We start from the raw sequence: 21105 nt of genomic DNA, 5'->3' as shown, positions 1-21105 counted from the left end.
ATCTCCTTGAAATTTGTAAATATCTTATATTAACACTCTTTTGTAGGAGTGGATGTAAGAAATTTACAAACTGGATGGATCTAGATGTAATTTCTGAAAAATGAGAAATCTTTTTAGAAATTGATTTTGCCTTAGAAAGGTGGTCTTTTTAATCAATTGTTCAAGTTTTACACTTTGCCTAGTAGCTATTGTTTAATTTGACACACTTGTTAAAATTTTACAATAATTGCTTGAGCTTGTTTTTATATGAGACTGGTTAAATTTTCCATGAAGTGTTTTTGGATTAGATTTGTTAATTTTTTGTTAATGCTCTAATACATATTTAAGAGAGAGATTAACCATTATTAACTAAATCTTGAATTTTTAACAACTTATCATGTCAATCCCTAAATCGAAATATCAAATACGAACTTGTTACAAAGAAACAAAATATTTATACTGTCAAAAAAGCTAACTACAAAAAAACAAAGGGGCAAAAAATAAATTAACGAGAAAAAAAAAAAAAAAAACCCTAAATATAAAGCGGAAAGTCTTCAAAACTTCCACACACGCGGTGTATCAAAAAACACACCGCCGCCGATGACGTCATCACCTCCAGCACCGGCGCTTCCGCCTCTGCCTCTCTCCTCCGCTTCCAAATATCCCCCACCACCACCATGAAATTCTCCAAAAGAAGAAGACCCCAAATCCGCCTTCTCCCCCAACAGCAGACTACCCACCAACGACTGCTTCAACTCAACATCGGCCACCGCCGGCGCCGCCGATCTACGGGCGTGCTTGGACGCCGCAACCTGAATCTGCGACCGCGAGAATCCATCGGCCGAGATTACATCCGGCGGATCATCAGGGAAATTGAGCACGGAAGAAGATCCGCGCAAGCAGACGACGGCGGCGTCGTATGCCCTAGCCGCCTCCTCCGCCGTGTCGTAGGAGCCCAGCCATATCCGGTCACGGCTGTTGGGCTGGCGGACCTCCGCCACCCACTTCCCCCATTTTCTCATTCTGACGCCCTTGTAGCGCCCCTCCCGCCGCTCCGATCTCTTCGACGACGACTGCGGTCTCACCATTTTCGCCAAATCTCTCTCTCTCTCTTCTTTTTTTTACCTTTTTTCCTGTTTTTTCCTCCGCCGCAAGATTACTTAAGCAAGTACGCGAGGGACACGTGGGCTGGTCTACGTGCGCCACGTGCTACGTATTTGTTTTTATTTATTTTTTGATTTTCCCTTTTTGTTTGTACAGAGGATACTTTAGTGGGGAGTAGCGGACAGGTGTGGCGGTGATAAGGTTTGGTCTGTGCTCAATATGGACACGTGTTTTGACTCCGTGTGTGTCTACATACAAATAATAGAATACTCTACTTTTTATTTTATTTTCCATTTAATTCCTATCATGCATTCATTACGATTTCAATTTACTTTTATTTTTATTCATGCAACAATATGATTTCAATTTATTTTTGGGTAAATTTCACTTTACCCCCTTGTACTTTGGCTGTATATCACTTTACCCCCTCGTACTTTTAATTGCATCGATTTGCCCCCTTGTACTTTGGTTCGATATCACTTTACCCCCTTATACTCTCAATTTATCGATTTGCCCCCTTGTACTTTGGCTCGATATCACTTTACCCCCTTCTACTCTCGATTGCATCGATTTGCCCCCCTTACTTGAAAATTTGTTTCAATGTGGCCATCGCCGTTAGTTTTCAGACATTTGACCTTAACACCGTTTGATTTAAGTATGAAAATTAGTAAAATGTCACACGCCTCCAGTTTAAATAATTATTAAAAAAATAAAAAATAAATAAAAAATAGAAAACAACAAAAAATAAAATAATAAAAAAGGCAAGACAGCGAAAAAACATATTCCACGACGTCAGCCGCAATTTTTTTTTATTAATAATTATTTAAACTGGGAGGGGTGGTTTTTTTTGTAGTTTTCAAATTTAGATCAAACGATGTTTAGGTCAAATGCCCTATGAATGACTGTCTCTATGAATTTGTGGATACGGACCTTTAGATTTTGGACAAAACCCATGTTTGTTTAATTATGAAAATTCGTTTTATGATCATTGCTGGATATCATTTAAATTCATTGAAAATGTATTTTGTACGTTTCACTATTAAATCATTTGAAAAACGAAAACAAAGAATAAATTACGAGACCATACTACTCATATAAGGTATACTTGTGAAGATTCTCCCATATTTGCAGACATTATGAAAACTCCCGCAAGGTATGTTGTAGAGGAATTATGCAAGAAACTTGTTCAAGTTATAAACATTTGTTTAAAAATAATGAAAATATTTGTAACACGATTCTATTGCATACAAATTTATAAAAATGTAAATAAATATGCTATAATTACCTTCTTTGAATTATAGTGACACATGTTAAACGGCAAAAATGACATTTCGGAGGAATATTTCATGGGGGTCTATTCTATGTATGTCGGGTTGTACATATACACACACACACCACAAATATGAGAGAACTTTTCGTAGTTAGACAGTACCTCGGATGGATTTCTCGTAATTTCACCAAAGTACGGTGCCTATCCATATCAAAATTGGACATTGATTAGGACATATACCTAAGGAGTTAAATGCTCAATAATAAATACAAATTGAAGTGATTCCAAATAATAGATTGTGCACTATCGAATAAGTACAAATAAAATGCAAACTATATATTATATAGAAAATCTGCAAAAACTTAGTCTCTCCTCCCCCAAATATTTGGAAGACCAACAATCAAAAGAGAGTGACGAAATGCAAAAGAAGTTGATGGTTACACAAAAAATGTTCCATTTATACCCTTCTAAAAAAACAATAATTTAATAATCTAATTAATATTTGGTTTATAACTTGTTTGGTAAAAGGTCAGTAATTCCAACAGCAAAAATTTCAAGAATTACTGTCCCCCCAAAAAAAGATTATATTGTAATCAATTTATTTAGTTTAATTTCGCTAGTTGTTTAATTACTTAATTTGGCTTTAAAAGTTCCAAAGGAACGACCCCTCTGAATAAGAGAATTCCTCACTATTTTGATTTTCCGACCAATAATCACCGTTCGGCGGTAAAGGTGGCGCCGCCATATATTCGCCTGAGAAATCATCAAATTCCGGAAATGACCCGAATTCCGGCATGTAATTATTACTGCCCATGTTCAAAAACTCAATGTCCAGTGGTATTTCGGTAACTTCACTCCGCGACAGAGACGCACATGGCGAATCCGAATGCGAATCCAAATCCAAATCCTCGACCCGACCCGACGTTCCAGTGGCGTGTGGGTGTTCATCGCCGCCGCCAAGGTTGGCGAAGCGCGCCGCCGCGACCTGGATCTCAGCGGGGGACATGGACCTGCCGTTTGGAATCTGAGGTGGGTTGTCCGGAAAATTGAACTTGGCGTTCTTGCCACGCAGGCAGAACAGGGCGGCGTCGAAGGCACGCGCCGCCTTCTCGGCGGTGTCGTAGGAGCCCAACCAAATCCTGTCCCTACAATTAGGGAGCCTGATTTCTGAAACGTACTTCCCCCACTTGCGCTTCCTCACACCCTTGTACTTGCAAGAAGAAGAAGAAGAAGTAGTAGCAGCAGCGGCGGCGGAAGACGGCGGCGGCGTTGGTTGATCAGGAGATTTCACCATAATATATATTGGACGTAATAAGAATGGAATATACTACTGTTTAGATAGATAGTACTGGAGAGAAGAGTGTTGAGCAGAAGAATATATATATACGTGTAATGAACGAGTAAAATAGGTGGGAGAGAGAGAGAGAGTAGAGAGTGTGAAGAAGTTCAGTCAACGCAGGGGTGAAGAACGGACACGTGGCATGGGAGAAAATAGAATATTTTTTGAACAACTAGAAGGTGAGATATGATTTATGTTGTTGTAGGTGGTTGTAGTATACGCGCTTATTACATAATAATAATTGATTCATAATAGTATTAAAGAAAGAACACATGCGGAAAATAAGTCCACAACTTCCTCGTGTGGATTAAATTGTGTGATGGGTCGAGGAAGGATAGCTACACTAATTTTTCACGAATGGGGATCAAATACACGTCACCTGACAAGGGCCCACTATCCACTAACTTTGTATGAAAATTTGAACGAAATTTCTCATTTTCAACGTATATACCAAAATTTCTGATCTTGAAACACTGTTTTTCTTTTCCAATACGAAAGTTCAATTGAAATTATTTCAAGATTTTTGAATCGGAATTGAAATATATGAGTTTCTGATTTTCGGTCCGATTTGAATTTATGAGAATTGCGACTTTTGTCCAAAAAGTACACGTATAATATTTATGTTATTATGTATTTTAGGTGACTGGTAGTTGGAATTTCTGAATAGAGAGAACATAATTTTCGAATTCCGCCGATTAAGTATTCGGTTTTTTTTTTTTTTTTTTTTTTTAATTTATGAAATTTTGATATTTGATCTGGTTTATTAAAACTTTGAACAAACTTTTCACATTCAAAATATTTATTTGTTTCAGAAAAATGCTAATTACAATTCAATTCGATATCTTCGATTTTCACCTTCGTAAACACAGACAGTCCTATATAGGAGTGGGAACGAGCTGAGCTCGGCTGTTTTGATCAACTCGAGCTTGAGCTCATCGAGCCAATTTTTTTTGGCTCGAGCTTGAGCTCGTCCAATCAATTCTTTTGGCTCGAGCTCGAGCTCGGGCTCATTTAATATTTTATTAAAAATTATTTATAGGAAAATAAAAAAAATTATAAAATAAATAATGAACTCTAGTTATATATATTTTTTAATTTTTCTATTATTATTATTAGTATTATATTTTATATTATTATGAATTATCTAAGTAATATAGATTCGTTTATATTTAAATACTAGAAATATTTAGTTAATAATAATAATAATAATAATAATAATAATAAGCATAAGAATATATATATATATATATATATATATATATATATATATATATATATATATATATATATATATATATATATATATATATATATATATATAATTAGAAAAAAGAAAAAAAAGAAGGCAGCTCGCGAGCCTGTTCGCGAGCTGTCGAACAACTAAATTTGGGCTCGAGCCTTTGTCGAACCTGCTCGTCGAGTTCGCGAGCCGGCTCGGCTCGTTCACAACCCCTAGTCCTATATACGCAATAATGGGCCAAAAATTCACTTATCATAAAAACATAATGGGCCAAAAAATATATTCTCGATTAAACAATAACAGGCCGAAAAACAATGGGCTAGCCCAGAAGCTATATCCAAATTGGCAGTCATACAAAAAATGAAAGGGTAAAATTACCAAAAAGTACATCCATCAAATTACTTCTAGAACCCTCTTATCATTTGCAGAAAACCCCCTCCCCTCTCTTGCAGAACTTTCTAGGGTTTTGTTATCCTCTTTCTTAAATCTATCAAATCAAACCACCACTCATATCTTCATTCAACCCACCTCACTCTTCGCTATTCGCAGGTATAATCTGCTTCCACTCCTTCGTTTTTCCCCCAAATCGTCTCTCGATTTCTTTCAATTTCACGGCGTTTCTTCCAATTTAATAGCCTCGATTTTTTATTTTTATTTTTAATATTTTTGTTAATTTCAGTTCGGAAGCAAGAAAAATGGCAGCTGCACAGTTGACTTCCGCTGCATCCTCAATTTCATCGAAGGGATTTGTCTCATTTGAAGGGCTGAAGGCAGCGAAATCAGTAAATGTTTCGTCTTTTTCGCCTCTGAAGCAGAATGCAGTGCCCCTTCGTTCATTCCGCGGCCTTGTTGTCAAGGCTTCCACCACTGTGGCCCCTAAGGTATATATATAGCTTCTTCTGTTTTTTATTTCAGTATTGCAACTTCTGTCTACTGATTTATTTTTTATTTTGATCTTATATTGAATATTGATGCTACTGGTTTTATGTATTCTGCTGATATAATAAGCTGAATTTATGTGTTGAATTTTCATTTGCTTCATAAGATGCTGTCTGATTGTCCGCTTATCGATTAACGTGTCGTTCAATTGAAGATAAAGGGGTATCTTTGATATTTAGATTCAGTATTCTCTATTCAATCAAGAAACATTATCAATGTGTCGTTCAATGGGCGATAAAATGGATTGCCTCCGATTTCTAGATTCGATTCTGTTTGCCTTTCATAGTGTTGATTTGTTTTTTCGCGTGTGTAAGTACAATTAATATATTTACTCATCACTTACACTATGAACCTTTCAGTACACTACCCTCAAGCCATTGGGCGATAGGTTGTTGGTGAAAATTAAAATAGCGGAGGAGAAAACTTCGGGGGGTATCTTACTTCCGACAACCGCGCAACCAAAATCTCAAGGGGGTGAGGTTGTAGCTGTTGGAGAAGGCCGTACGATTGGAAAGAACAAGGTCGATGTTAGCGTTGAGGTACTACCAGAATTTATATGTCATTATTATTTGTGTTTTACGTTTTGTACAAATGATCAGTTGGTTTACTTCATCGTGGTATCTTTGTCTAGACTGGTATCCACGTGGTGTACTCGAAGTACGCAGGAACCGAAGTAGAGTTCAATGGATTGAAGCATCTTATTCTCAAGGAGGATGATATTGTCGGTACTCTTGTCACTGACGATATTAAAGATTTGAAACCCTTGAACGACAGAGTACTCGTACAGGTAGAACCTAAATTGAATTGTGTTCGTCGAGCTTTTCATTCAAAAAAAAAGTGACTTGAGTGATAGTGAGATGTAGCAATAGATGGTAAAAAGATGATTTTTTTTTCAGGTGGCTGAGGCGGAGGAGAAAACCGCTGGTGGTTTGTACTTAACCGATGCGAGCAAGGATAAGCCTTCAATCGGCACAGTAAGTTTACAATTCCTGGAACCCTCTTTTTCGAATTATTGAATTAACAGTGTTGTTTTGGAGATCGCCACATAAGCGTTGTTCTCGATTAAACAGGTGATTGCAGTGGGTCCCGGTCCACTAGACGAGGAGGGCAAGAGGAAGCCGCTGTCGGTTGCTCCTGGGAATACCGTTTTGTACTCAAAGTACGCTGGCAATGATTTCAAAGGCAACGATGGCAAAGAGTACATAGCACTTAGAGCTACTGATGTTATGGCTGTCTTAGCTTAGTCGGTTCCCACTCTTTCGCCTTCGGTTTAAATAATTTATAAACGGTGTTATTGTTGTAATTTAGACTCGAGTATGTTCCTTTTTTTGCAGCTTGATAAAGTATCTCTAGTGTAATGAGTTTCGAATTTCTGAAGAACTCTCCCTTTTTTTTTTTTTGGTTATAATCTGAGAATACAATTAGTGAGCAACAAGTAATGCATTCCCGAAATTGCTGAGAAATTAAATTATCGTTAGCGGTTGAATGACGAGGCAGAATTATCGTCGTAGTGTGATTTCCATGCATTATTACCACTGTGTGTTCCACTGCAAGCTTGGTTTTGGACTGGAATTTGTCCTAAATCTCCATCCAAGCTCATCTGCGATACCTCGGAAGACGATAATATCTTTATGCTCTGAACACAGCTCAGAAATTCCCTGCTTGTTGCAAACACGAATATTAAATCGAGAATATTGTTCCTCAAAATATCAGAGCAAGAATTGGCTTGAAATACTTACTCCCATGGATCGTCTCCGACGAGTAATATGTCGTTTTCGTGATCTATGTACACCAGCTTCCACTCGTTCCGCTGAGGATCTTCTAGAAGCCCTTCGATTCCAAACATACGTGCAAGATCATGCCTAAGCTCTTCGTATCCTTTATATCGAGTAACGTCTATAGTTCTTCCCACCGATCCCCGTTTTTGAACCTTCACATTTTCGAACAATATTTACAAAACTATCAATGTGGAGAGAGAGAGAGAGAGAGAGAGAGAGAGAGAGAGAGAGAGAGAGAGAGAGAGAGAGAGAGAGAGAGAGAGAGAGAGAGAGAGAGAGAGAGAGAGAGAGAGAGAGAGAGAGAGAGAGAGGGAGGGAGGGAGGGAGGGAGGGAGGGGGGTACCTTGGTGTATGTTCGCATACGTTGTTGAGTCTGATTAGACCACAGCCCGCCATTCTGAACGCACGTCTCGTTTACGGGAGCAATATCGTTCGAACAGCCTGGTTTAAAAGACATTATCGGCACTCCAAACGACTGAGAATTGATTCCAGACGACAATTCTGTCTCAATATTCTGTATATTATTATTATCCTTGCCAGAGTCGAAGCCTCCCCTCGACAACAGAGCATCAGGGGCAAATCCGTCAATACCCGTTGCCCCAAAAGGAAACCCGTTTCTGCAATGTGACTGAACATCTCCATCAAATCCGTTCATCGGAAAATTATTCTGCTGGTGATACGAGTTTGCTGAAGAAGTAGCATCCATGTCAGCACTCTTGTGTTTTGGCAGCTCGTGCTTTATTCGAACGTCTATCTTACTATGACTAAAGTTAGGAAGAGGGTGAATAAACGTGTCGCTCAACAATGCATAAGGTCCCGTTTGGTTCTGCAAATCGTTTTTCGGCTGAGAATCCGTCACCGGATTGATCGATGGCGAGGGCAGTTGTTGTTGCTGGTGCAGTTTCTGAAGAAGTTGCATCTGCTCCGAAACACGGTGTAATTGTGGGCCCCCCATAATAGGCATCTGAGATAAACTCTGTAATTCTGATCTATTTTGAAAGATGCCCGATGGCGATTCGGTGAATTGCTTGAAACACAACTCCCGACTTGTCGAATGCATAGGTAACGCGCTTCTGTTAGAAGACGGCTCATTTTGCGGCATTTGCACGTTGCATGCAAGCTGAGGGTACACCGATGTTTGCTGCGTATTGTTTCGGGTTGACTCTTGGTCGATTTGACCGATTGGTTGACTTTGATGGTTTCGAAGATTAGGTGGTAATAACCCTGGAGATTGGAAGTCCAATAGTTTCGAGTGATCGTGGGATCCGAGATTCTGCTGCATATTCATCCACTGGACTAAATTCAGCCCGGGGAAAATCGAGCTCGAAGCATCTTTTAGCCCAAACATATTATCCATATCCGAAACATCATCCGTCGTGAACTTAGGTCTGAAAAATGGGGGAGGACATATGTAAAATGGAGTGACAACTGGTTCGGTTTCCCAAATCGAGACTCTGGACGGACGATCACCAGCTGTCGATTCGTCCCATCCAACCTACGGACGAGATCGACAATATTAACTCCTTGCGGTGGAACTTTGTTATAATAAAGGTTTTCATTTTCTTAAGTAGTATTTATTTATTTATGTAGTACCTGAAGATTACGCCACTGCGAGTTTTTCCATCGAACGGGATCCAAATCGCACACGCTAGTAACGGTTCCCATGTACCTGCGCACACCGGATTCCTCCGTCTCGAACATCATCCTGAACCGCATGCCCGACGAAACTTGCGCGTACATCGCTTTGTTGTACTTCGCAAACGGGATCACAAACTCGGAAGGACTAGCCCTATATCAGTGTCACAAAATAACATTTCGATTTGGCATTTCGGATTTAAGAATGTCGAATTTAAACGGTAGTATTAATTATTACTACCTAGGATTGTAGAATATAGTAAATGGGGTGCTATTTGCAGCGGCATGAGCTGCAGCCGCAAGAACTCCGAGATGCATACTGTCACTCGATATTACAGACGAGGAAAGAGCGGGCTGCTGTCTGTTTGCTCGTCTTACACCTAGCCGAAGCTGCGACTTTTCGTCTCTACATAATTTAATTGTGCTTCAGAGTTAGCCAAAAAAAATAAAAAATTACGAGGTGGCAAAAGAACTTCGTGTCTGTACCTTATGAAAATAACCGTATCGCCAGCTACGAGTCTTTTAGAGCTCACGAACACACTCCAACCCGTTGTCAGTAGGTATCTCTTTGGTTGACCTGAAAATTGAGAATCTATATATGAATACATAAACACGACAAAACGTAAATGCACAGTCTTTCGAACAAATTAAATTATACCTCGATAAATATGTCTGAATGTCCAGATTTGGTCGTGCAAGTCTCGAGCCGATATCTCCTGAGCCGGAGGTTGCATTGAAAAATCCTAAAAACAAAATTCAAAAAATAAAAATAAAATTGAATTTTACAACGTAAATGGGAACGAATTGAGTTGAATATAGACTTAAAAAAAATCATCGCATACTAGAGGTGGAAAGATTTTCTCAGCCGCTCGACGTGGAACAGAGAAGCCGCCATGAGTGCTAGTGTCGCTAACTGTAAGAGTTTTGCAGAAAAACTCGGTAGGTTGTCTGTTGTGCTTAAGCCCTATATCGGATAGTAACGCCTCCTGATCATACTACACGAATAAATTAAATAGTCAATCAACTCGGTTTTCGATACTCTCAAGAACTATAAACACTAAACTCAAAACAGATTTAGATATGAAATATTCGGCGACAAACTTTGGTAACCGGTTGAAGAGTCATTTGAGCATACACCTCGTCGGTTTCGCCATCAGCCTAACGAAAAATAAATTATTACATCCATTAAAATCCATGAATCGAGGTGCGAAATGTTAGTTTAGGACTTCCGTCTTGTCTTACGTGTAAGGTGACACTGTGGAGCATGCAGATCAATTTGGAAGGGAGGTTGGGATAATTTGGGATGCATTCTGCTTGTTTTTGCATTGATGCTGCCACCTTTATATTTATAAATAGCACCAAAAACATTTTTTTTTATTCAGATATATATTTCGAAAAAAAAAATAATAATAAAAAAAATGCTATACTTGTTCACTGTGGCCTTGAGGAAAATAAACAACAAGACTTGCTACAGGTGGCAAAGATACCAAAGGGCCGGCACAAGCATGCCATAGCTCTGAATTCATCACCTTCTTCTTTTCTCCTGTTTATATTTATAAAAAGATATTACAAACGTAAATCGGGTAAATTACGGCCACTCCCTGAAGTAAGGATATATTATGAAAATACCCCTCATATTTGGGTAATTACAACCACCCTTCAACTATGAGTCTTCTTACACATCTACGTCAAATTCAACAGAATAATCTTCTGAATTTCGTGGAATGTTGTCTAGTTTGTACTCGTTTTGTAAAAAAATGCCGTTTCTGATGCACCACAATCTGATATTTACTAGTCAAGAGACACATGCTATGATCATCTTGTTTCAAAACATGGAGCTCGAATGGGGTAATACGGGTACAAAATTGAGAATATTCCACTGGAAAATTCCACTAAATCTGACACCTCAATAGTGGACATATAAGAAGATTCATAATTACCTAAATATAAGGGGTATTTTCGTAATTTGATATTACTTTGAGGAGTGACCGTGATTCACCCATTATTCTTTTTACAGCAATGAAAAAACAGAGAAGGTGAAAACACTTGAAATTCATCATATGGAAATGATTGAAAAATGGAAATAAATTATTAAAAAAAAATAATCACTAACAGATGAACAGTACCTTCTGCGGATGGAATTAATTCACCCGATGTAATCTTCATCGGCTCAAAATTCACTCTGCAATTAAAAACCCGGTTTCAACAGAAGACAAAATTGGCGGGAGGTGAAAGATTGAGGTGGTCTCGAAACACGTGTTTTATTTCATAATCCACTCTCAATTTGACGAAGCACCAGCCAATTAGAATCAGCTTACCCATCAAACAATGGAGGTTGTCTTGTAAAAGAAATTAAAATTTACTACAAATGGAAAGGTGTAGTAGCTAGCCCACGTGGGAAGGCCGGTGGTGGGAGAGTGTGTGTATATATATATACACACACAGAAGCGGCGGAGCAGCCGGGATCAAGGCGGTGCGGGAGGTGCAAGGAATCTCCGAACTCGCCGGAAAACCCGACCCCAATTAAAAAAAAGAAAAAAAAACCAACTCTAATTTCTTTTATCTGCAGAAGTAAATTGTACGATAGTCAGTTAACCATCACTCCATCATCGTATAATTGTAATAATTCATGCTCGTCATATATACATACATACATACATACATATTATACGTATATATATATACGTGTGTGAGTGTGTGAGTGTGTGTGTGTTTTGGGTAGAGTACTAGAGAGGAACAGGCCGACATATAACCAACCGGAGGAGAATTAAAGAAATAACGAAACTGCATTATATTGCGTGTTCACCTCTTTCATTACATATATAGTTGATTTTTCATCTTTATTTAATTACTCATGGATTAATTTAATGATGTAATTAATTAACACTCTACTTAAAAAGGTTAAGCTTTATAATTGCACTTTATTTTAATAAGAATTGTTTTACACTTCAATATAGTAGTACTACAATGATAGGTGCCTAGGGGCTCAACTTAAATACAATAAAATTCAAGCATAAAGGAAATAAAATAAATTATTATTATTATAATATAAAAGGATAAAAATGCGGTTTTACCCGATTTTATGGCCCTACCCGGTTAAACGAATTGTCAGTAAACAATCAAGCCAAATTATTGGTAACCCGAATAATATATAGCCACATACTTAAAGGAAATCTTGCATTGGATCTTGAGAATAATGATTATTCCAGAATAAAGGAGAATAGTGAAGTTATTTATTCACTAATTACCTTTTTTTTTTTTTAAACTGTGTTACATGAAGTTTATATAGATTCTTTGTAATAGAAATTTTCCAATATTTAGATTTCTTTGATTATTGGGAAAAAATTGCTAAGAATTCCTCAAAAATATTTTGTATAACTAACGGTCCGCCCTTATATTTAGAATTTACTAAAAGGTCGTTGGACAGTTTAGAGTGAAAGTAGACAGTTTAGATTGAAAAATAGACAATATGGTTAGAGAGTTTAGACTGAAAATTGACAACTTAATTGGAGAATTTTGACTGAAAATATACATCTTAAGTGAAAATAACATTTTGTTTTTCCAATGATGTTGCGGATGAGACATAGTCAGCGGCACGCAACTGGTGGAGAGAGGCGGAAGCGTGAAAGAAATGCCATCTTTTGTGAGAACGGCTGAGTTGGAGAATAAGAAGCTATTTTCAATTTAAAATAATTATTTTCTGACTAACCTCTGTGGCTAAACTGCCTGAGAAATTTTTAACGAAATGCGAAAATATGACTGTTATGATTTAAAAAGTTATTAGTGCTCGAAAATGTTTAGCAAATCATCTCTTAATTATTTGTCGATTCACATTTGGATGTACCAAATTACTTTATAAAATAGGGGCAGTGATCATTCATCCACGCATCAATGTATCGCGAATACACGATGTACCAAGAATATTATAATTTTATTTGGAATAAAGTATGTATCTATTTAAATATGCAATTAAGAAATGGCACAAATGTAGGATGGCAGCTTAAGTGAATTATAATAATTAATTAATTAAATGATGTCCCCATCATAAAGATATGCAAAGAACAACAAGTTCATTAGACCACTAAGCCGAAAATATCGGAGGATTTGCACATGCCACAAAGTTAATCAAGTCATTAACTATGATGTTAACTGTTAATTAATTAATACTAAACTATTTTTTATTTTAAAAAAATAATGGTAATGAACATGTATAGAGACACCATGTTCCAACCAATATAAATATATTATTGCAATTTTATTTAGTTCTAAGTTTGATTCATTTAAATTAATATATATATATATATATATATATATATATATATATATATATATATATATAACAAAAAGAAATTATAGACAGAATGTCAAATAGACAAGATGGAACTCTATAATTAATGATTTTGACTTATGAAGCAAAATGCACAATATAATGTCAATTCTAATTGATTTGGAGCTGACCTTAATTTAAATAAATAAATACACAGATAGTTATTATTATTATTATTATTATTATTATTATTATTATTATTATTATTATTATTATTATTATTATTATTATTATTATTATTATTATTATTATTATTATTATTATTATTATTATTATTATTATTATTATTATATTTATTTATTTATGTTTTTTTTTTTTGAAAACCTTATATTATACTCCATGGGTTTCAAATCAACCCTATGATCAAAAGAAAAAAGATTTAGTAAAGGTATCCAATGATTTATTCCCTTTGGCCTGAATATATTTTTTTTAATTGGTATTATTTATTCTAAATCACTTTTATTGATGAATGATGACCATGTGAATACCTAACCGGAGACATCATTTGAGTGGCATGTCATATTGCCCAACCCTTTATATATAAATTAATTAGATAATTAATTATTATTTAATTTGTTTCTCCCATATCTCTAATTGTGGAAAAGTGTCCCGGAACGGACGTTCTACCAGTATGGACACGACACGTGAATTTGTGTCAATCGATCCGAAACTCGAATAATTGAATGGAAATAGGTGTAATTCGATATTTCAATTTCCACTATAACTTTTTTTTGTTATCACTTATCCCATCAAGGGAAAAAATAGCTAGCTAGGATTTTATTTATTTTTAAATCCAAAAGTATTATATATTTGTGGACCTACGGTTAATAATTAAAAAAGAAAAAAGAAAAAAAAACCCACATTCTATATTTATTGCACCATTATAAGGTGGGGTTCAATCAATCATGTTAGTACCCAAAAAAAAAATTATATGTACATATAACTCATTCCTATAAAAACCTATGATTGGGTTTATTATTACTGTAATAATCTTAATTTGCTGGAAAGAAGTAATCACTTGATTGCGAGGTTTTCTGAAAAATAATGATTTGAACTTCTTTTTACATCCTGTCATTATTCGGAATTTAATAGTTAATTAAGAACAAAGTTATAACAAAAACATTATAATAATTCAAGATGGGACATTCCATAGTCATTTTGCTTGAGATTTATGTCTTTTTTTTTCCACAATTAAATCCACTTTGTGTAATTCGTATATTTCTTACATTAACGTCATTTTATAGGGGGCAGATGTAAGAAATCTACATTATGGGGTGGGCTGGATGTAATTTCACAAAAACTTACGTTTATTTTTTAATTGTAATTTACGTTTATTTATATATATATATATATATATATATATATATATATATATATATATATATATATATATATGTGTGTGTGTGTGTGTGTGTGTGTGTTATCTTGTTAAGGTTAGATAAGAAGTATCTTTCCTTTCCTCTATTTATGACTTATGAGGAGGAGACTATCAAATAATGAATTAGAATATTGATGTTTATTTTTGGTAGGTCATGAGAAATATTATTCATATCTGAAAATGATATACCATAATCATATTGGATATTATATTGTGTTACGCAATTACTTTTTGTGATCTTGGTTTGAAGGTTTCAAGAACCTCAAAACAAGATTGTTGCACCGTCCGAAGACAGTTCAACGTTTAAAGGGAGGAGTCCAATCGTGTCGATTATTGGAGGAATCGTGAAAAGGCCGAACAAATTGTTAGTACAATTATTTAAAAATCTAAAATACCTCATTAAAAAACCAGATTTTTTTTTTATATTTTAATATTTCTGATCTCTTTAAACATGATTTGACTATCAAGTCATAAACTGTATCTTCTCAAAATAAAAGCATATTTATCATGTCATAATAAAATTATAAACATGGCCCAAAACCGGGCCGAATAATCCTAAAATGGGCCAAATCACGAGCCAACGGCCCGCAATTAATACACAAAGAGGCCCACTATTTCAGAATTAAAAACATCCACGTCAGGGACCATATTTGAATACAAACAAGGGGGGGACTAAATTGACCTGACGTTGATGAACTGGGCCTCACAGTCCAATCACATCTTTGAAACTAGCCATCTTTCACAACGTTGATACATGGACCATGGGGTAGATGTGTTGTTTACTTTTATCATGTATTAAGATAATTTGTTTTTTCTTTTTATTATTTTTTACTGAAATTATTTTTAAGTGTACATACCACCACTACGTTAGATCTTTGTTTTATTTAATTCTGCAGCACTTGTTAGCTGCAACTTCGGATTTTTTTAAACCGTAAAATTTACAGAAACGAGAAATAGTGTCACCGGAGTAGTTCTAGAATCCGAATAAATAGTACGTATGTTACACAGCCTGTATAGAAATTAATGTAACAAACGGACAGTAAATCGTATAAATTACAACAGTGGTCTCAATAAGTGAATGATACTCAAAAGGATAATAAAGGTACACTTAACCGAAGCATAAAGCTTACTATCGATAGCAATCGGCTTCTGCATTTAACTTCTGCAATAATAAATCAATATGTATATATAGATGTTAAGAGTGCTAACCTTTATGCTTGCCTTCTTAATTACTCTCGAATGCCACAATTAAAGTCAACGAGAAAATGCAGAGCTATAGAGTCTTTTCTCTATTCAGAACTCACGACCCGAGATTTACTGATAAACCTCTTCTTTGATTTTATTTTCTGCTTGTCGTCCCTCTTCCGCTTCAATTGCTTTTGGATTGATTTGTTAACTATTGAAGGTTGATCTTTCAACGCAAAACTTTTGGCCACATGTCCCAGATGAAGTTTCTTCACCGTAAAAATCTGTTTCAGTTCACCACGATGTGCAGTATATGCACGGACCCACGAGCTAAATGCATCCTTGGCTAATTTGTTCACCTTTGGCTGACATAATAAACACGAAAGAAAACTATTATTACAAGATTAATCCTCTTAAAATCGAAACTCAGCCCAAAATGTAACATGGAAATAGAAAAGAAATCTCAGAACCTTGAGATAAATAACATGAGATTGATACAAATAATTTCACCACTGATTTGCACTAAACATAGCATTAAAATAATATGTATACTATTAGACTTTGTTTGGATGACAAGATACTATTAGCCGAGATAAGATTAAATATTCTAATGAAACCCAATTGTATTATTAGACCATGGAAGGTCCAATAAAAAAGCTCCCTACAAGGCAAGATAAAGCCATGGTAACATAAGATTTCCGGGTCGACCCGGGAAGTTATTGGGTATACCAAACATCAAACTAACTCAAATTATTTAGTTAATCATGACCAATCTCCCCAACCAAACGATGCCTTAATGCATTACTCTAGTAAATAAAACATGTAAAGCGTGTCTTCAAAGAGATGAAACATACCTCCGATGAGACAAATGATTCTAAACCTCTCTGCAAAGCAACCAACCATGGATGCATCTCTATTGAAACAAACTTGTTGGCCTGGTTCTTCGAACTATACGAAGGAAAGCTACTCAGAAGTTTGAGAACGGGATATTCCGATAACGCCACCCCATGTTTCTCCAGATCCTTCAAATAATCTATCTCAAGTGGTTGTAAGAACAGTATAGAATCTCCCTTCTCACCCAACCTCGCAGTTCTTCCAACCCTGAAGTGGGTAATAAAATAGCATACGAAAGGCAGATTACACTATAGTTATACACCCTCAGAAAATATAAAAAATAATCGGAAAAAGGCCCAAATATGACATCAGCCCCAGGTCATGAGAAAATATAATAATATATACCTGTGAACATATTCAGTGGCCTCGCCTGGAGAATCATACTGTATGATACATCTGACTTTTGGGATATCCAGGCCTCGAGCAGATACATCTGTTGACAATAGAAGAGCGGATTTTTCTGTTTTGAACGTTTGGAATGTTGTTTTACGATCTTCGGGATTCATGCTCCCATGTAACCTCAAAGTTTTGCATCCTAAAAATTTTGTTCTTTGTTCTTTTTCTGATTGCGGCATGGCAGACCACAGAAATCCACTTATCAGAGAATAATGGAAATCAACAGCATCGCATGTCGAAAAAAATACCACAACCTGTAAAATGGAAGGCACAGTCAATCGTAACTGCAAAGAAAATCAAATAGATAAAATTTTGGACCTAGAAGTTCTAAAAAAAATAAAATATATAAAACCGACAAAGTAAAGATCAAATTTACAAATAGGGTCTTCAGACTGAGCCTCACCTTTTGGGAAGCCTCTCTCTCGAAGAGATGCTTTAAAATGGAAAGGAGCAAAACAAGTCGAGAACCACATGGTACTGCCAAAAAAGTGAACTATTAAATACGTGAATAACAGATGATTAGTTTGTATAAACAAGTCACAAGATTCCGTACCTTTAATGTACCTCTGAACTAACTGAGAAGGAAGCCTATATTCCTTCTCTGAAGAATTTAATTTTCCGGGTTCTTCTGCTTTATCGACCCCATCAGATTCAACTGAAAAGTGCTTGTGATTTGCAATTTGCAACTTCTTCAGGTCATCAAGACCAATCGTGACTGGATTCTCTAAACTAATATTAGCAAGTTGATTCACTTTCTCATTAAGTGTAGCTGATAACAACAAATTCTGCATCCGAACTTCTGGATCCGCAGCTTTATTTTTTATTGTGCCCAAAAAATTTAGTATATCTTCTATATCTTTTCCATACCCTAGTTCAAGAATCCTACAAGAGAAACAGCATATTAGGAACACCAAAGTTCTATTATCGTTCAAAGCCGGTTATGAAGAACAAAGTGCAATACCTATCAGCTTCGTCAAATACTATCCAGCGAAGATTAGTATGCACAAATGATGCGGTATTCTTCAAGTGGTCCAGAAGGCGTCCAGGAGTCGCAACAAGGATAGATACACCTGGAAACAACCCTAGTCAAAATATTGCTGAGGGGGCTAACTAGATCCTATTTATCTAAACACACATATAAAGTTCACATGAATGCTTTGTTTGCATGTGTAGAAGCAATTATTTTTTGCATATTCCGTTGATAACTGGAGGAGTGAATCCCATTTATTCGTCCAAAATTTTGGCTAATTTTCACAGGCTTAAACTTGCCATTTTGGTGTTCAGGGTGCTTTCAATTAAAAATAATCGAAACAGTCTTTAACTACCTTTATAATAAAAAATAAAATAAAAAAACTTAATCGCATATCGCTGGGAACAAAAGTCATACAAAGTATATATTTTAATGAAGGATATATTGTGACAACTAAAAAGAAAAAAGCTGATTCCAAATGCCAATACTATCGAACTGAATTGCTAGCATGAAGCTTAAGTCAAAATAACAGAGTAAGAATAAACAAACTGCAGTTCCTACCTTTCCTTAACCTAGCTTTCTCCTTCGACCTGTTTTCGCCACCCATGATATAGCCAGGCACAATCCAATGAAAACGATGCAACAACTTCTGCAATATTTCATGCACCTGCATGCATAATTCACGCGTTGGTACAAGAACCAACGCTATTTTGAATATGTTATTACTCCAGAACAATTTTCACAAAGGATGGGAAGAGGGTGTGGAAGCTGGAAACACGAGCAGAAACAGATGTATTCATAAATTTTCACCTCAAGCTAATATAATCGCTTCATGCAGGCAAGTTAACAAAAACGTTGAAGCATAAAAATGAGGAGCGTAACACTTATAGCCCGAACCTCCGAAATCAATATTTTAAACATTACGCATACCGCGTTGAAGTTGAATACAGGTCCAAGAATGAGAATAAACATTCAATTTTCTAGAAACAAATGAAACATACCAAGAGTACCATCTGACCGCTGAACTCGTTGATCAAATTTCTGCAATAAATGAATAATCGGAGCCAGATATGCGACAGTTTTCCCAGTGCCCGTCGCCGCATTCACAAGCCTAATTTTACAAATTCCAAATGCAATCATAAAAAAAATAAAAAATTAAAATGTCCCAAATACAAAATACTTCCACAATCACACAACACAAAAATTAAAACTAGAAAAAAGAGTTGGCCAATTTGAAATTACACGTGTCGGCCGGAGAGCACGACTGGTATTGCCTGAGCCTGAACCAGCGTCGGCGCCTCGAACCCCATCCTCTCTGTAAAACAAAAACATTCAGAGCAACCATTAAATTATTGCAACCATAATTAACAGGTTGTAAGATACAGAAACAAAAAATAACCTTTGAGCTGGTCGCATAGTGTGGGATGAAGGCCGAGACTGGAGAAAGAGCAGGAAGCGAATACTTCGGACGGAGTATTGCTCTCTTCTTTTATTCTTCCACCATTGTTCTTATTATTCTTCTTCTGCTCCATTTTTCAGCTTACATCAACTTTCCAGAATCCAATTTGGGGGAATTTGCTATCAATTTTACAGAATTTCCTATCGGCCGGAGTTAGGGTTTAAGCAGCGGTGGGATTATATTCTAACGGCGGGTAAATAATTGGGCTTTTTTTCTGCCAGCTGTTTATTTCAAGCCCGTTTACGTGTGGATTTGGGCCGTAAATAAATAACGCCGATGAAGAAATGTGTTGAGCCCACGTTCAAATCTTAAGGTAAATGAAGATACGAATTAAAAAAAAAAAAAATCGAAAGGAAAAACGGTGATACAGGAAATTGAAATGCTAAATCACACACGAAAATTACCAAATCACGCAAATAGCTGAAAGATTCTCTCTCTAAAATCTTTTCCAACACAAAAAAACCCTGCGCATCTTCTACTACAAAATCAACACAAAATATTCCAATTTAATGGAATATTTTAAGAATACGTGAGAAGCAACTGTAGTAGTGCTGCCATGGACGTTAGGGGTGGGCATTCGGGTCGGGTCGGGTTATTCGGGTTTTTTTGCAAAAAAAAAAAAAATTACCCGAACCCAACCCGAAATAACCGGGTAAGGGTTTTGCTGTTCTGATTTTTTTTTTTTAAATAATTATTTAATACATCAAAATCTAGATATCACACCTCATAATTCCCAAAACAGTTTCACACTCCCAGGATCACAACAAATAAAAAATACACAACAGAAGTCAAAAACAAAATCAGTTCAAACTTACAAAACAAAATCAGTTCAAACTTACAAATTCCAGACAACTTCAAATATTCAACGGTCTAAAATCAACAAAAGAAAACAAACAAAATAGATTGGATATTGTTTTTTCTTGCCCTAGAATGGTGAAGAACTAATTCGGAAAAAAACAATAAGGAACCAAATTGGGGAAAATCAAAGACTCACCAATTCAGAGAAGTGAGGACCGACGTTCGGCCTTCAGTCCACCGGAGAAGAAACTGGAAATTGAAATTGGTGGAGAAGATGGAACAAGACTGTAGAAGAAATAGGATATTTTTTTTCTTCAGGGGCGTGCTTCCCTTACTTTTTAATGTGTTTTTTATTATTACTTTATTTTATTATAAAATTATAAATATAAGATTTTTACAAAAATAAGAATGGAC

At 36.0% G+C, this 21105-nt stretch overlaps 5 protein-coding genes across 6 annotated transcripts; 1 reads left to right on the top strand and 4 right to left on the bottom strand.

Annotated features, from left to right (window-relative positions):
• Positions 1-321: 321 nt before the first annotated feature.
• On the bottom strand, positions 322-1540 carry LOC105970888 (ethylene-responsive transcription factor ERF018). Its single transcript, XM_012995704.2, has one exon. It carries the CDS (start codon positions 1065-1067, stop codon positions 534-536), a length of 534 nt encoding a protein of 177 aa, XP_012851158.1. The 5' UTR covers positions 1068-1540; the 3' UTR covers positions 322-533.
• Positions 1541-2616: 1076 nt separating this feature from the next.
• On the bottom strand, positions 2617-3725 carry LOC105970816 (ethylene-responsive transcription factor ERF017). Its single transcript, XM_088823672.1, has one exon. It carries the CDS (start codon positions 3645-3647, stop codon positions 2997-2999), a length of 651 nt encoding a protein of 216 aa, XP_088679798.1. The 5' UTR covers positions 3648-3725; the 3' UTR covers positions 2617-2996.
• A 1595-nt stretch (positions 3726-5320) lies between these two features.
• On the top strand, positions 5321-7323 carry LOC105970929 (20 kDa chaperonin, chloroplastic). Its single transcript, XM_012995754.2, has 6 exons — positions 5321-5481; positions 5612-5813; positions 6231-6410; positions 6503-6658; positions 6768-6845; positions 6942-7323. The coding sequence occupies exons 2-6, from the start codon at positions 5628-5630 to the stop codon at positions 7113-7115; spliced, it is 774 nt and encodes a 257-aa protein (XP_012851208.2). The 5' UTR covers positions 5321-5481; positions 5612-5627; the 3' UTR covers positions 7116-7323.
• Positions 6738-12253, bottom strand: LOC105970928 (auxin response factor 19). The gene is made up of 12 exons (XM_012995752.2): positions 11411-12253; positions 10712-10827; positions 10527-10622; positions 10386-10442; positions 10127-10279; positions 9943-10027; positions 9771-9861; positions 9526-9690; positions 9243-9438; positions 7993-9144; positions 7611-7801; positions 6738-7529 (listed from the first exon to the last, which is right to left on the bottom strand). Exons 1-12 carry the CDS (start codon positions 11448-11450, stop codon positions 7346-7348), a joined length of 2526 nt encoding a protein of 841 aa, XP_012851206.2. The 5' UTR covers positions 11451-12253; the 3' UTR covers positions 6738-7345.
• Positions 12254-15926: 3673 nt separating this feature from the next.
• Positions 15927-20099, bottom strand: LOC105970989 (P-loop containing nucleoside triphosphate hydrolases superfamily protein). 2 transcript variants are annotated; one of them, XM_088823671.1, is made up of 10 exons: positions 19834-20099; positions 19677-19749; positions 19436-19545; positions 18996-19101; positions 18426-18534; positions 18018-18346; positions 17868-17941; positions 17414-17718; positions 17029-17275; positions 15927-16539 (listed from the first exon to the last, which is right to left on the bottom strand). In XM_088823671.1, exons 3-10 carry the CDS (start codon positions 19535-19537, stop codon positions 16279-16281), a joined length of 1533 nt encoding a protein of 510 aa, XP_088679797.1. In that variant the 5' UTR covers positions 19538-19545; positions 19677-19749; positions 19834-20099; the 3' UTR covers positions 15927-16278. The 2 variants fall into 2 exon arrangements, with proteins under 2 accessions (XP_088679797.1, XP_012851289.2); XM_012995835.2 differs by having other exon boundaries at positions 18996-19139; positions 19834-20098.
• Positions 20100-21105: the final 1006 nt, after the last annotated feature.

This window comes from Erythranthe guttata, chromosome 10 (assembly GCF_056151865.1).
Source record: "Erythranthe guttata isolate IM_541 chromosome 10, IM_541, whole genome shotgun sequence".
Taxonomy (NCBI): domain Eukaryota; kingdom Viridiplantae; phylum Streptophyta; class Magnoliopsida; order Lamiales; family Phrymaceae; genus Erythranthe; species Erythranthe guttata.
Note: the sequence above shows the minus strand (reverse complement) of the source record. Positions and strands in the feature narration are given on the sequence as shown.